This window comes from Astatotilapia calliptera, unplaced genomic scaffold (genome assembly GCF_900246225.1).
Source record: "Astatotilapia calliptera unplaced genomic scaffold, fAstCal1.2 U_scaffold_25, whole genome shotgun sequence".
NCBI classification, from domain to species: Eukaryota; Metazoa; Chordata; class Actinopteri; order Cichliformes; family Cichlidae; genus Astatotilapia; species Astatotilapia calliptera.
Window position 1 is genome coordinate 69,785 of NW_020535762.1, and position 14,182 is coordinate 83,966.

General features: G+C 40.2%; 1 protein-coding gene across 1 annotated transcript; it reads left to right on the forward strand.

Moving 5' to 3' along the window:
- The first annotated feature begins 5,644 nt into the window (after window positions 1-5,644).
- LOC113017879 (ladderlectin-like) lies at window positions 5,645-7,813 on the forward strand. The gene is made up of 6 exons (XM_026160988.1): window positions 5,645-5,690; window positions 5,771-5,848; window positions 6,122-6,228; window positions 7,024-7,158; window positions 7,432-7,543; window positions 7,687-7,813. Exons 2-6 carry the CDS (start codon window positions 5,788-5,790, stop codon window positions 7,755-7,757), a joined length of 486 nt encoding a protein of 161 aa, XP_026016773.1. The 5' UTR covers window positions 5,645-5,690; window positions 5,771-5,787; the 3' UTR covers window positions 7,758-7,813.
- The last annotated feature ends 6,369 nt before the right edge of the window (window positions 7,814-14,182 follow it).

The following is a 14,182-nucleotide window of genomic DNA, read 5'->3' on the forward strand; positions in this document are numbered from 1 at the left end:
TTTTTGTAGAAACCCTCATTCTCAAAGGGCTTTGCGTTCCTCCTGAGTGTTATGCGCCATCTAAAGGTAGAACGTGACATCTAGTGGGATAACATTGATTCAGCAATTAAAGACATGATAAACACAAAAAACATAACTGGTGTGTACATCTTTTTTAACTAACTTTAAGTTTTTTTTCTTTTCATCTCTTTTTAATTGAAATTCTCCTTTACTTTAAAAAAATACCTGCTGACATTTGTCCATGTTCAGGGATGTATGTAGCTAATTACTGTGGCTGAGTCGAGCAGTTGTAAAGATATAGATGTGGACGTGTGAAGTAATTGTCATTTTCTGTTAGGTAGTCACACAGTCATGATGTTGGAAAGTTATAGCTAATCCGTCTTTTCTGAACTACTTTAGTTTTTGCTCTGATGTCATGAAGACTTCAACCTAGTCTAAAACCCTAACTCTATGTTTTTTTTTTATGTAAACACTTTTAAATAATCATTTAGAATGACAGCTCCCTGTCGCTCCCTCCCTCCCTCCCCAGAATTGTAGCAAGCTGATTGCTACAATTCTGGGGAACAACTGAAAATAGATTTTGCATTTTCTTAGAGGTCAGGATTAGGGGCATCACCAATGATGTCTTAGACACCTCAGGATTAAACAATAAAGTTTCTTTGTTTATGGCAGGGCTGATGTTAGATCCTCTCCCATATTCAAACATAAATGGATTGCATTTCTTTACTGGCAAAGCCTTGAATAAACATGAACTTTATAAACTGTACTTTGTTTGTGTTGGAGAAAAATCAGGTGATCTTCCAGCAGTTCATTGAAACAGGATGAGGGCGTTGATGTGCCAGTAAAATCGCTGGATCATTTTTCAAGTTAAATTCATATTACCTTTTCTGTTTTGTGTGTTATGAGTGCATATGAGCTCTTTTCTCGTTTTCACCCCTGTGAACAGGCATATTAAGAATTGTATTGTATCGTTTAAATATTTTAGTCTGTTACTGTTACTGTCTTGGAGAAACTGTAATGCACAAAATTTCCTTAGGGATTAATAAAGTATTCAGATTCTTAAGACAAGCTGTCTTTAGGTCCCCACACAGAAAGGCTGTATCTGCAGATTGAGACCAAGATGGAAGATCTGAAGGTCATTTTGCAAAGGTTTACTTTCTTTTCAATGAAATGAATGTTCTCAGTATTGGTTTGTAAACTCACTCAAATGTTACCCCGCTTTAGGTTATTATCAAGGTTAAATGTTAAGGTTCCATGATGAAGATGCTTACTGTCCCTCTGCATGTGTGCACCATGATGGCTTTTGCCCAAATTTCATGTGTGTGTGTGTTTTTTGTTTTGTTTGTTTGTTTGTTTTTTAGATTTTACATACAAAATATGTGATTGGGGAATAGTACATCTTAAATGTTTCAGTCAGTTTCGTGTTATTTTTTAAGTGTTAAGTGTGCGAGACCATTTTATCTTTTAAAAATCAAGTATAAAATGAATGTTAAAAAATCTAAATTAACAAGGTGTGCAAATCAGCAATGTTTTTAGATTCACAGTGAACAGTCAAAAACAGTTATGAGGTGTGTCATTGAGATACATTATTTTGTTATTAAACACATGTACACTGATGTGATGTGAGACAGACCACATCAGGTTACAAGTAACGCGTTACTGCCCATCTCTGGTGGGAACACATGGGGAAACAGCTGACTGACATGAACATAATGGCAGGACAGTGAAACTAAATACAATGAACAAAGGCTGTATCGCAATTCAGGTTCTGCAGCCTTAAAGTACGCAGCCTTAACGGTCCTCAAGGGCCGCGTACTCAAAGACCGCTAAGGCCAGAAGTGCGATGCTTGTTGGCTTGTGAAATAGGACGGTCTAGCCTCCGTCCGCTGCCCATGATACTAACAGCTGGAAACGTGTCATACAGCTTTGTTTGACAGAAATGAAGGAGAACATATTTTGTACATTTGTTTCTCCATGAGCTTTGTGTGATATAATAAGTATCTGAGGCTGAGACCACAGGACTGTAAAACATGATTGTTGGGCTTCATTTCTGTGCTGAACAGTCATTTAAGATTAGCTAGTAAATAACAATTAGCTAATGTTGTTCATGAGTTTAAAGTCATCTCACTTTGGTAATGTAAAGATAATATGGCCAATATTAAAGTTATTATATTAATCATTATTAGTCATTACAGCAGTGAACTTGAACTCTGTGTCAAATACTGAGCTTCAGTACAGATTCAAGTTACAGTTATTTATATTTCCTATCACCTTAAATCTTCACTCAAAGACACTCAAGTATCTTTGACAGTGTATATACAGATGTATTATATATAAGAGACAAATATTGTTCTTTCAGTATGTTGGCATTACTAAATTTGGCTCGATGCTTATATATATTTATAAAAAGAAAATGTACGAGCTGTGATAACTGTTTCTGATAAAATGAAGAGTAGAGTATATTAAATATCCCTTTATTGGGTGAGAAAATCAGACCATGTCATAACTGCTTTAAGTCATACAGAATACATATCAGAGACTTAAACAGGCTGACTTCTGCTAAATGGGTCAAACTGGGCAGAAAGTATACAAACACATAACATCCTTATAGAATATGATGTAACACTATAGATCAACTTACCTCAGAATATATAAAGCATATAAACAATTACAGTAATATTATGCAACAAACACAGCAGTGCTACTAATCCAAAATACTCAAAGCTTCATAGAACTGAAACAAACATTTATTTTTAGCTCCATTCTGCTGCTGATACATACTTTAGGTTTCTGAATATTAAACTTGTCTCTGCCTTTCATAGTGTGTAACTTGAAGGCCCTGAGTACTTTCTCCCACACTGAAAACACTGGAATGATAAAATTATTTGAACATTACCTAATAAGACTGATTCAAGACAGACAATTAGTTATGTTAAACTTTTCTAGCAGTCCTTCACAAACAGGGAACAGTCTGTCTATTCTCTCCATCTGTGAGCTGCTGCTGGCTCTTCCTCCTCCTCCTCTTCCTCTTCCTCACATACTGCTGAGATTGTCCTGGTGGATCATCAGGGGTGCAAAGCCTCACAGATGATGTGCAGCAGTGGGTCCCTCAGTCTGTCCTCACTCTGGACACTTGCAGTCGTCACACATGGAAATCAAATGTGTGATAAGCTGCAGGATTCAAACACAAGTGTAACTTATAAATAAATGTTCATACTTTTATTCCACAATCAGAGAGAAAGAAACAGAGAGAGAGTGCAGGCCAGACAGACAGGTGACAGTCTCAGGTGTATACACTGCTACAAAACAGCACCAGAGAAGCAGGATTTAGTGTTTGTGTTATTACGAGTGCTAAACAAGAAGAGTTCCCAGATGGTACAGTGGACTGAATGTCCTTCTGAAAAGGATATACACGAGTGGATCCTCTGCCTTTTTCAACTTCCTTTCCTTCATGAAGGCAGTAGGAGCATCCATGTTCACCATTAAACTGTTTAAAATTCTGGACCAGAGGTCTGGCAACTGAGTCACTCATTAGAATTAGAGGGATTACTTTTGTATTGACACAAACTCCTTTGTCATTTTCCCATGTGAAACCACTGTCCTGTAGATCCACACACTCATCAATGGAAGGTTTTAAGAAACTTTACATGTGAGGCTTCTCATCCCGGAACCATAGTCCACAAAGGAGTACATTATCCTGTGTTGTTTTCAATGGCAATTCATTAATGGTGCATAAAAGGGATTTTTTTTAAAAAGTTGGCACACCATCACAGCTAAATGTTAAGCTGAGGGTTTGAAGGGCCGTTTCTGAACCACTCAAAGCTTTCTGATACAAAAAAACCATTACAAATGTCACCGAGAGAAGTTGTTATGCCTTTTGGTCAGAAGTCAGTAGTTAGTGCATAGTCTGATGAAGTTACATAAGCAAGGTGATAAATAAGTTCAAAGTTAAGAAATATTATAAGTAATTCATGCTAAAAAAAACAGTTAAAATGTCTGGGTTCGAAATTTGCTCAGAGTGAGTCATCGTTATCACAAGCGATCTTTGTATTGTATGTGCGGAAATGGGAACGAGGGAGCGCTCTAATAATTCACCTATCCAATCTGATTTGCTTTCAAAGTGTTTGTTTCCTTTTTTTTAAACTGTCTATTTTATGGCTGTTCTTTATTGATCTGTTACCCATTTTAGGTATTTTGTTTTTTAAATACTCCGATATCACCATGAAGCACTTGGGTGTGACACTGAGACCAGTGGAGAAACATACATGGGAACAAGACTGACGGGGAGATAGAAAGAGAACACCGAATGCAGAGACAAGACTAAATGGAAGGGATAAGGCTGACTAAACATGGGGCATGGAAACTCCCCTGTTCCGTGCTCCATGATAACAGAAACCTACGGACTAGAAAACAAAACTAAGAAGACCTAAGAAAACAAATATAAACAGAGGGATCACAACTGTAAACCAAAACGAGGAACAGAACCTTAACCATAGAACAATAACAACCCAGAATCAAAAGTCCAGACACATTTACACTGGGCCAAAGACCCAGGAGCGTGACATCTTTGTTGACCAGCAGTCAATAAATGAAATTAAACATCCATGAAATTCAAGCTGGGTGGAGAGAATTGCGTAAGGTTGGTAAAGACAGGGTTAGTGAAGCATGGAATCAAAACATACTTAACCCTTTAAGACCTACCATAGAACCAAGTCCGCCAGAGCTTATATTATATTTTTACATGTTGTAGAGCCATTTTTGGGAGCATTTCAAGTTGCTATACATCAATACAACCATTACAGCCTAAATTTTAATAATATGTGCAATAAACTACAAATAAATTTTTTAAATGGTTTTTGTTTTTTAACATATATTTCTAGTTAGAGAAATTTAAGAGGCTTATCCCTCAAAACTGTTAATACAAAAAAGTTGCACAAATAGTTTCCCACCACAGGAAATTTATTTTGAGTGTCTTCATAGTTTTATTTTTGAAATACACCAATTTCTATACACTGCATGAAAAACGAAAATAAATATTATAGTGCAAATTTGCAAAAAAGCAGCATATGCATCAAAATAAACTATTTCCAGCAGTGCAATATGAGTCCTAAGCATCCCAGAAACGACACAGAAAGTCATAAAGTCAAACATAACCTTTAAAAACACCAGTATAGGCTCATGAGGCCTTGATGGTAAAAAACTACATTTCCGCGAAAATGACGTCACTTCCGGTTTCGGGCAGGTAATGGCGGACATGCGATAGTTCGTGCTGATGGACGTAGGAAGTGTTATGAACAGCTGATCAGATCGGCAAAGTGTGTTTCTGGAATATTATGTTTTTGTTGCTGCAAGTGCTTTTTATGCATTTTTTGCAAAGCTATATGTGGAAGGAAACTGTGACCTAGGACAAGCTGATGGCATAAGATTTAAGTACAACTCCTCCGGTTTCATATGCAAAAGAAAGCTTATTGCGCTAGCTTACGTGGTTGCAGTGCTACCAGGACTTAAAAATAGTTACGCAAAACGGAGCGTGCCCACTCCCACCGGCTTTAAAGGGTTAAGTATTTCTAGTTCATTTCTTCCTGGTATTGAAATGTAAATATAAGAAAGTGTATATAAGTGCTCATCTCTACATGAGGGGTGAAGCTACAGGCTGACACTTGAAAGAGGAGAAGACATTCTACAGACAGGTACGTTACAAATATGCTGAGGATCTTCTATCCTTTCTTTATCAAACTGCTAATCACTTTTGTTAATGTGTTTCTTACAGAGACACTAAATATCATCATGAAGCTGCTGACTGCATCTGCACTTCTCTGTGCAATGATGGCTCTGACCGCTGCTCAGGGTAAGTATAAAAGTATGTTACTAGTATCATACTGAATGTTGTGCATGTCAATGGGCTTTAAACAGCTGTCCAAATAATAAGATCTATTTTTAAATACATGTTTTTAAAAATAGAAATCTAAAGGAAGAAAATGACACATTTTCCAGTTGAAATTTCTTGAAAAGTAAAACTATTGCCAATAAAACACAAGTTAATGACCATGATTATAATTATTCCAGTAAAGGGGGAATTGAGTCAGCATTTTGTCACACAATATGTTTGCTTTGTCTTCAGATGAGTGCTATGTTCTCAAGAAGTCCTCATGTCCCGCTGGTTGGACTGAGTACAACAACAAATGTTACTTCTATGTTTCTACACCCTTACCCTGGGTTGATGCTCAGGTAATAACATCAGGACTCACCAGTTACTGTGACTGTGTTTCTTTGATTCTTTAATATTTGGATAAGACCTTATAATAATAAGTTTTTAATATTATATTAAAGAAATTTATATTGACAATTAGTAAAATTTTATCAAAGCCAATGTACTGTTAAAATTTGTCTAAAATGATAATAGTATGTATTGATCATTATTAATGTTATCATTTATTGAATTTTAATAATGCTATCATTTGTTCTAATATGTATGTATGTCATATATGGCTTTACTTTTTAACAAGTAAACAGTAACAATATATTAGTAAACAAGAAATACAAACAAAGAAGCAAACAAACTAACGTCTCTAGTTTCACGTTCCTACAATTTATGCCATGGATAAATCACCTGTCAATTTTTGCTTCGATTAAAACCAGTTCTTATATGTACTGTGAAATATGCATCCAAGCTTATAATAGCAAATATTATTTTTTTAATTTATAAAAATAATGCTAATTATTGCAGTAAATGGTTTAAGCCACCAACATTAACTGCATGAAATAATTCTGAATGATAAATGATTGTAAATGTATTAATCATTAGTCCTTTCAATATAATAATTATTAAAAAACTTTACTTTTTATTACTTGTTAAATGGTAAGCTATTAATAAAATTTCAGATAATTAAAATCAATAATTTTGTCAGTCAATGTAAATATTTCTTAGTATGTTTTATTATTATTTGTATGTTTGTGGTGGTGTAATCATGAAGGTTGTTTTATAAATCTTCTGTAACTCTTCTGTCTTTTTGTTTACTGTAGAGAAACTGTCAGACCATGAGTGCAAACCTTGCATCTGTACAGAGCCTTGGGGAATACCAGCTGATTCAGAGGGTGATATCTGATGGGAGTAAAGCTAATGGACGAACATGGATTGGTGGTTCTGATGGTCTACAGGTATGCCAGTCTGCCAGTTAAAACATAAATCTATCCATTGGATATTTTACTTATTTTTCACTGTTATCTTTTTTTCCATTTCCATATAATTCCATATATCTTGTTTCATATATTTGATATCTTCAGTTTGTATCTACAATGTCGGTAGTAGTGAAAGTAAAGACAAACCAATAAATGAGAAGGTGTGTCCAAACTTGGTAGTCGATGTATAATGTTAAAGTGTAGTTTCGTTAAAAAATGATTTCTTATTTTTAACTTTTTTCTGTTCTGTAGGAGGGTTATTGGTTTTGGATCGATGGAACACGTTTCCAATACACAAACTGGTGTCGGAGGGAGCCTAACAACTCGTGGGGCAACGAGCACTGCATGGAAATGAATTCTTCAGGTATAATATTGTACATAATATATACAAGTGCTATTGTCATTATATATAAAACCAAAAAAACCAAAACATTTTTCTCATATATTCTATATTTTTGTGTCCATGCAACAAAAATTTCGGTTAAAGTTGATTTTTGGTGCTTACAGGAGACCTGTGTATGAATGATCAGCCTTGCCAGTCCCAATCCCCTTCTGTCTGCATTAAGAGTAAGTCATGATTCCTGGGCTGACATGAAGGCACGTCATCTGAAAAAGAAAGAAATCTTCTCATATATCACTCAAAATATCTGTTTTCACATCTTTACCTTTTTCTTTTGCTGTAACGATGCATAAGGAACGAAGCGACAAGTGACATAAAATAGTGTGATTGTGTCTTTTAAAAGGAGCAATTGAAATGTGTAATGGAAAGAATGCTTTTAGCAAAAACTTAAAAACAAAACTTTTTTTCTCTTCTGCATCATTAAACTATTAAGCATTGAATCAAACTGGTCTGTGAGTATCTGTGTTTTTGTGTAACATTATGTAAGCTTTCAGTTCAGTTTTTAAACACTCACTGATTAGATTAACTCACTGATAGATTAACCCACGTATAAATCTGCTTGAAACTACACTAATTTCTCTTGAAATTACTTTAATCTTTTTAATCTGATGCTGTTTGCTTCTGTGTCCTCCATCTAATTCTTGCTTTTGATGGCATGAGCACACACGAGCATACAATTAGACACACACACACAAAAACACACACATGATGAGGTCTCTCTTTAAATAAGTCTCCCCTCCTTTGCTTCCCTCTTCCCAAAATTGTAATTTCACCTAATAGTGCTAAATTTCAGAAATAACCAAATATTTTGCTAAAGCTTTTGTACATTGTCATACTTGTTAAGATACAACCTTGCACCCTTTTCACAAACCTCTAAACACAAACTGAACTTTTTTTCACAAAACCTCTGCAAATACATAATAAAACCATGCTAGGTTACTTTTATAACAACTTCTGGGTAAAAGCCGTAGGTTATTAGTTTAAATGTTGGTTTAAAAGTCGTGACTCAAGAGTTGGGTTGGCGATGTGCTGGGTTCTTTAATTAACTCCCTGGCTTGAATAGTTCTATTGGGTCATAGGTTCGCTAGCTTTGATCAAATATTGGGCCAAAATTTTACCCAATTGTTTGTGTAGAAGATACGCTTCAGAAGAAGCCACAATATTCTTCTGAAACTGCCATTTTCAACTAGACTGTGATCTGATCAGATATCACTGATTTCTCCTCTGCTATGAAATAAAACATGGTAAGCAAAAAGTGAATTCAAACACTCTAAAAATCACTGGGTTATTTTTGATAATTACACTTTACTGGTTTATTCTAGAACTTTGATTAAAGGCCTTTTTACAGACAACACCAGCTAGCTTGTGATGAAGAAAGATAAAGTTATTTCTACTTAAAAAGGCTTGATAATGTATTTTAAACTTATTATTTGAAATGAGGCTGAGGTTGCTCTGTTTGACAAATTATTTAGATTTTACTACATCTAGAGCATTTTTTGGTTTTGCATCTTTTGTTGAATAGATGAATCTCAGGACATGAATCAAATATGACCAAATTAACGAGGGCTCATTTAGCTATGATGGAAGCATAAAATGTTGCTCATTAAGGTGTATGAAATTATCTGAGAGGGAGAGTCCCTCTTGCCACTTGTAATGTTGGGTTGTGTTCAGTGGTTGAGAATAGTCGGTAGAAACCTTAGCAGGATAGTAGGAAGGATACACGATCATACTGGTACTGTCAATTCCACAGCGTATCCTTTAATGCACATTCTCTTCATCAACCATACAAGGCCTTGCAGGAGGTCTCCTCTCTTCGGGAACTCACTCTGCAGGAGGGGGAGATACGGCAGAGGTGGAGGAAGATCTCAGCCTGGGCGTCTATTGTCTTGTGTAGTCTGGAACATGAGTGGATGACGGGTGGGTGCAGTTTTCTCTGTGGTGGGGTCGGGTGGGCTGTCCTGGGCTCTGCGGGGCCAGGCGGCGCTGCCGAACTAGGGCCCCCCTTTCCCTGGCGGGTTGCAGAGTATGGGGTTGCCTACTGGGGTCAGCGGGGGAGCTGGCCCCAGGGAGGGGTCACTTGCCCCTGCCTTCCTTCCCTCCCCATCTCCAGCTGCCTCCCTTTTCCCGCTCCACCACAATCACCCACACATGCAGGGCCTTGGGGTAAAGGTGTGTCACCAGGGTGCAGGGAAGGCATCCCCCCTTCTGTCCCCTTCTGGCTGCCTGTGCCTCAATTTTATCCCACAACTTAGACATTAACATTACTCACACTCTCATTATACATACATATAGGATCTTGGGGGTGGGCACGATACACGGAGTCCAAAGTACCATCAGGGTGTACACCCCACCCCTGGCATCGTTGCCCACCTCTCAATTTTAAATACACGTAGACATTGAGGGCTAGCAGGAGGGACCATGCGCTTACCTGCTGCTCTCTGGCAGGTAGCTCCAAGCCCTCCTGGGTTTTAAATGCACCTTAGAACACACATGCATCAACATTACAATGAGCGGGTGGAGGGAGGTTTGGAGTCTTCTCTCACCCCCATTCTCTGCGACCTGCTGGAGCAGGGGGGCTAGGACTAGGAGGAGGAGTTGGCCGTCCGACTGTGGTCTGGAGTGTGGAGCCTTCCTGCTGCTGCGGAGTCGGGGCGGTCTGCCTCCCCCCACCGCAGGGAAAAGGGAAACACCACCTGGGTCTGGGTGCAGTTCCCCCCTCCAGGGGCGGGGGCACCTAGACCCGGTTTGTAGAGTACGCTTGGGGAGTGTGATCGTGTGTACAACGTCTCTTTATGTCTGTCTCCACGTTGGTTGAGTGTGGAGTAAGTGCATATGAGAGCATGAGGGTGGGAATGGATGTTTGTATCTGTGTGTGCCTGTATGTCTGTGTCTATGGCTACGTTCACACTGCAGGTCTTAATGCTCAATTCCGATTTTTTGATCAAATCCGATTTTTTTGTCTGCTCGTTCACACTACAAATAAAATGCGATAGCAAATGCGCTCTAGTGTGAATGCTCAAAGCGCCCCGCATGCGCAAAAGAAGATGTCACACACAACGTGCTCTGTTTAGACCCAGACCAAACAGTATTGTTTGACTGATGGCCCTTAATATAATATAAAGACTTCGGACTTCACGTTTCCCAATTTTTGCTTTAAGTTATTTTGTTATTTACATAATAATGTAGATAACCTAATAATTATCCTTATTGCTGTTTTAGAGAGGAGCGGTGCTTCAAAGGATAGTTGCAGATTTCTGTCAGAATCTGCAGATTATGCAGTACAAATAAAATGTTAACATTTGTCCAACGTTGTATTCCCAGCAGTTTCACCGGATGGCCAGGAAGCGTTCGCGATGTCTTATTGGGCGCTGATAATTGGCGTCTGTCTTGTGTCAGTGACGTAAAAGACGGATTTAATGCGACTTGACCATTCACACAGCAGTCGCTTTCTGAAACATCGGATATGTATCGGATTCAGTACCACTTACGAAAGTGACCCAGATTGGATTTGAAAATATCGGATTTGTGCCGTTCACACTGTCATACCATGATCGGATATGGGTCACATAGGGTAAAAAAAAATCGGATTTGATGCGCTTTCGCCTGCAGTGTGAACGTAGCCTTTATGTCAGGTTGGGTATCAGACACCACCTCTCTGGGGACATCTCAGGCCCTCCAAGGTATGAAGGCCTATCTCCCCACCACCACTTCCCCTGCAGGTGGCAGACGGCCTCAGACATCGGTGCGTTGGTGGTTCTTTGTGTCCGGGGATGGGCGTCCAGGTACACACCGGCTCACTCCTTGGTGGCTGCTTATCGGGGCCTGGAGCCTGGGGCTTGCTCGGGCCACTTCGGGGGTGGGGTGCCCCCGGCCTCTTGGCCTGGGGCTCGGTCACTCTGGCGCAGCTGGCTGCCGGTGGAGCTCACGGGCACGTCACTGCAACCCCCCCCCCCCGGCTTCTGCTCCGCGGCTGCTGAGTGACCCCTCATCTGGGACTCTCGTCAGCTCTTTCTGGGATAGTGGCACAGCTGCCCCTCTGTTGGTCTTCCTTGGTCTCTTGTGTTCTGGGGGCCTCTGGATGTCTGGAGCCTGGATCTCCTCCATACTTGCTTCATGCCCTGGAGGACGGGGCAGTGGCTCCCCACACCCTCTAGCAGATCATTACATGAAGGAACCTTTTAAAAACAAGCGCGTCCATGCTCACAGGTGCACACACGGGTGTTCACACACACAAACTACACCCTTTTTGGCTCCTACCTCAAAGCACACTGTGCGCTGTCGATATTACATGCTGCACAATAATGTTTAATATTTAGTATTTACTGTTATATTCCCATATATCATCGTGATGTTGTTTATTGTATTGCTCTCGTTTTCTTCTGCTTGTTTTCTTTTTTCTTTCTCAACAGGTGATCCAGGTGATTGATATATGTATTTTTTTGTCTGCTTATTTAGTTGGTTTTTGTTTATAAGACCGGAAGTAAACTCTGCCGCTTTAACATCGCTGTAGTGCAGGTGCACGTGATTTCGCGCCAGTTTGCTGCATAGTCGTATTCTAAAGCGGAAGATGTCGGTGGTGATAGCGTCCTCGGTGGAACGATTTGTCCTGTAGGCAAATTGGTGGGGGTCCAGAGTGGGAGGCAGACCGGCCCTGATGTGCTGACAGACCAGTCTCTCAAAGCACTTCATCACTACAGGCGTAAGTGCAACAGGCCTGTAGTCATTTGGGCTGGCCACAGCTGTCTTCTTGGCGATGGGGATAATGGTGGAGGTTTTGAGGCAGGGCGGGACGGTGTTTGATGACAAGGAAAGGTTGAAGATTTTAATGAAGACTCCAGTCAGTTCGTCAGCACATGCTCTGAGAACCTTTCCATGTATTCCATCAGGACCTGCCGCCTTCCTGGGATTCACTGACCTTAGAACACACCTCACTTGGTGCTCCCTAAAAGTTAGTGTGCCAGTGCTGGGGGCGGGTGAAAGTGGTGTGGCAGCTGGGGGCCTGGTCGTCTCAAAGCGGGCGAAGAAACGGTTTAGATCCTCAGCCAGTGAGGCATCAGTCCTAGATGTTGCCTGGTTATTGCTTCTGTAGTTGGTAATGTGATTGATCCCCTGCCACATTTTTCTGGGGTCGTTGTCAGCAAAGTGATCTTCAATCCTCCTCCTATAGGCAGCCTTAGCTTTCCTGATGCCTCTACTCAGGTCTGCCCTGGCCGCCCTATACGCAGCCCTGTCCCCTGACTTGAAGGCAGTGTTGCGGCTTTTTAGGAGGGATTGCACTTCGCTATTCATCCAGGGTTTTTGATTTGGAAACACCCTGACCCTTTTGTTGACGGTGACATTGTCAACACAGTTCCTGATGTACGAGAGTACAGTGTCCGTGTACTCCTGGAGGTTGTGGCTGGAGAATAAATCCCATACAGTTGTTGAGAAGCAGTCCTGCAGTTGAGAAAGGGCTCCTTCAGGCCAGGTTTTTATTGTCTTTGTCCGGGGCTTTATTTTTCTCAGCAGGGGGGTGTAGGTGGGGGTGAGGGACATACATACATATTCCCGTCTCTTCACTTTTCTGAAACAAGCAGACACGAATATTACAGTAATGTCATGGTCCTGGGTCATTTTGGCCCAGCGTTTTGTGTTTCCTTGAAGTTCATTTTTGTGCTTTGTGTTTATTCTGATTTTGTATTGGTTTAGGGTTGAACCTGTAGTTTGGTGTGTGTATTCAGCCCTACCTGTGTCTGTCCTTGGTGCTCTGTTCATGTCCCCGTGTTGTGTTGTAAATCAGTCTGTGTGTTCCTGCTTTACTTTGAAGGCTCATGTTCTGGATTTCCTATTCTATTTTGAAGGTCTGTGTCTGTTGTCATTGTGTTCAGCTTGTGTCCTCCGGTCCTCATGTGTATTAGGTTCAGCTGTTCTTCCCTCCTGTGTGTGATTACCTGATTACCTTGTGTGTGTATATTTAGTGGGTGTCGGTCTGTGTTCATTGTCGGCTCGTCTGCGTTCTATGGTGTTCCTGTCTCTGCGTCTCTCTGCCCCGCACCCCTTTTGTATGGTCTCAGTCACTGCTGCATTTTGGGTCCTCCCTTTCCTCCACACCACACGGCTCACTCCGCCAGCCGTGACAAGTAATATGTAAGCTATGTCCTGGGGACAAAAAACTATCGTCTGCTGTTAATAGCACGAGTAATCTACTGAAGCGCCTGACACAACAGCATAAACAAACACTTCTGAGTGATCCTTGTTCATCATCCGTGGATAACACCGCGGCAACTCCTGCTAAGCAGGCAAAACGTGATTTTATTTCAGCAGCACAGAAAGCATCTGAAGGTGATCTTAAAAAAATAATTGCAGGCTACATTGTGGAAGAGATGCTACCGCTGCGTACTGTAGAGTCTACGTCTTTAAAAATATTATTTATTATTTAAAGAGTTTAATTTCTATTGTTTGCCCACTCAAGGTTTATAGGGATTTTAAGAAGTATTTAGTTAAATTACTTTTTTAGTAATTAACCCTCTGGGGTTGCCGGACGCGCCGGTGCATCAAAGTCACGTGACCAATTTAAGACGACACAGCTACAAGATGCAGCACGTCAGAGTCTCCATTTCAACT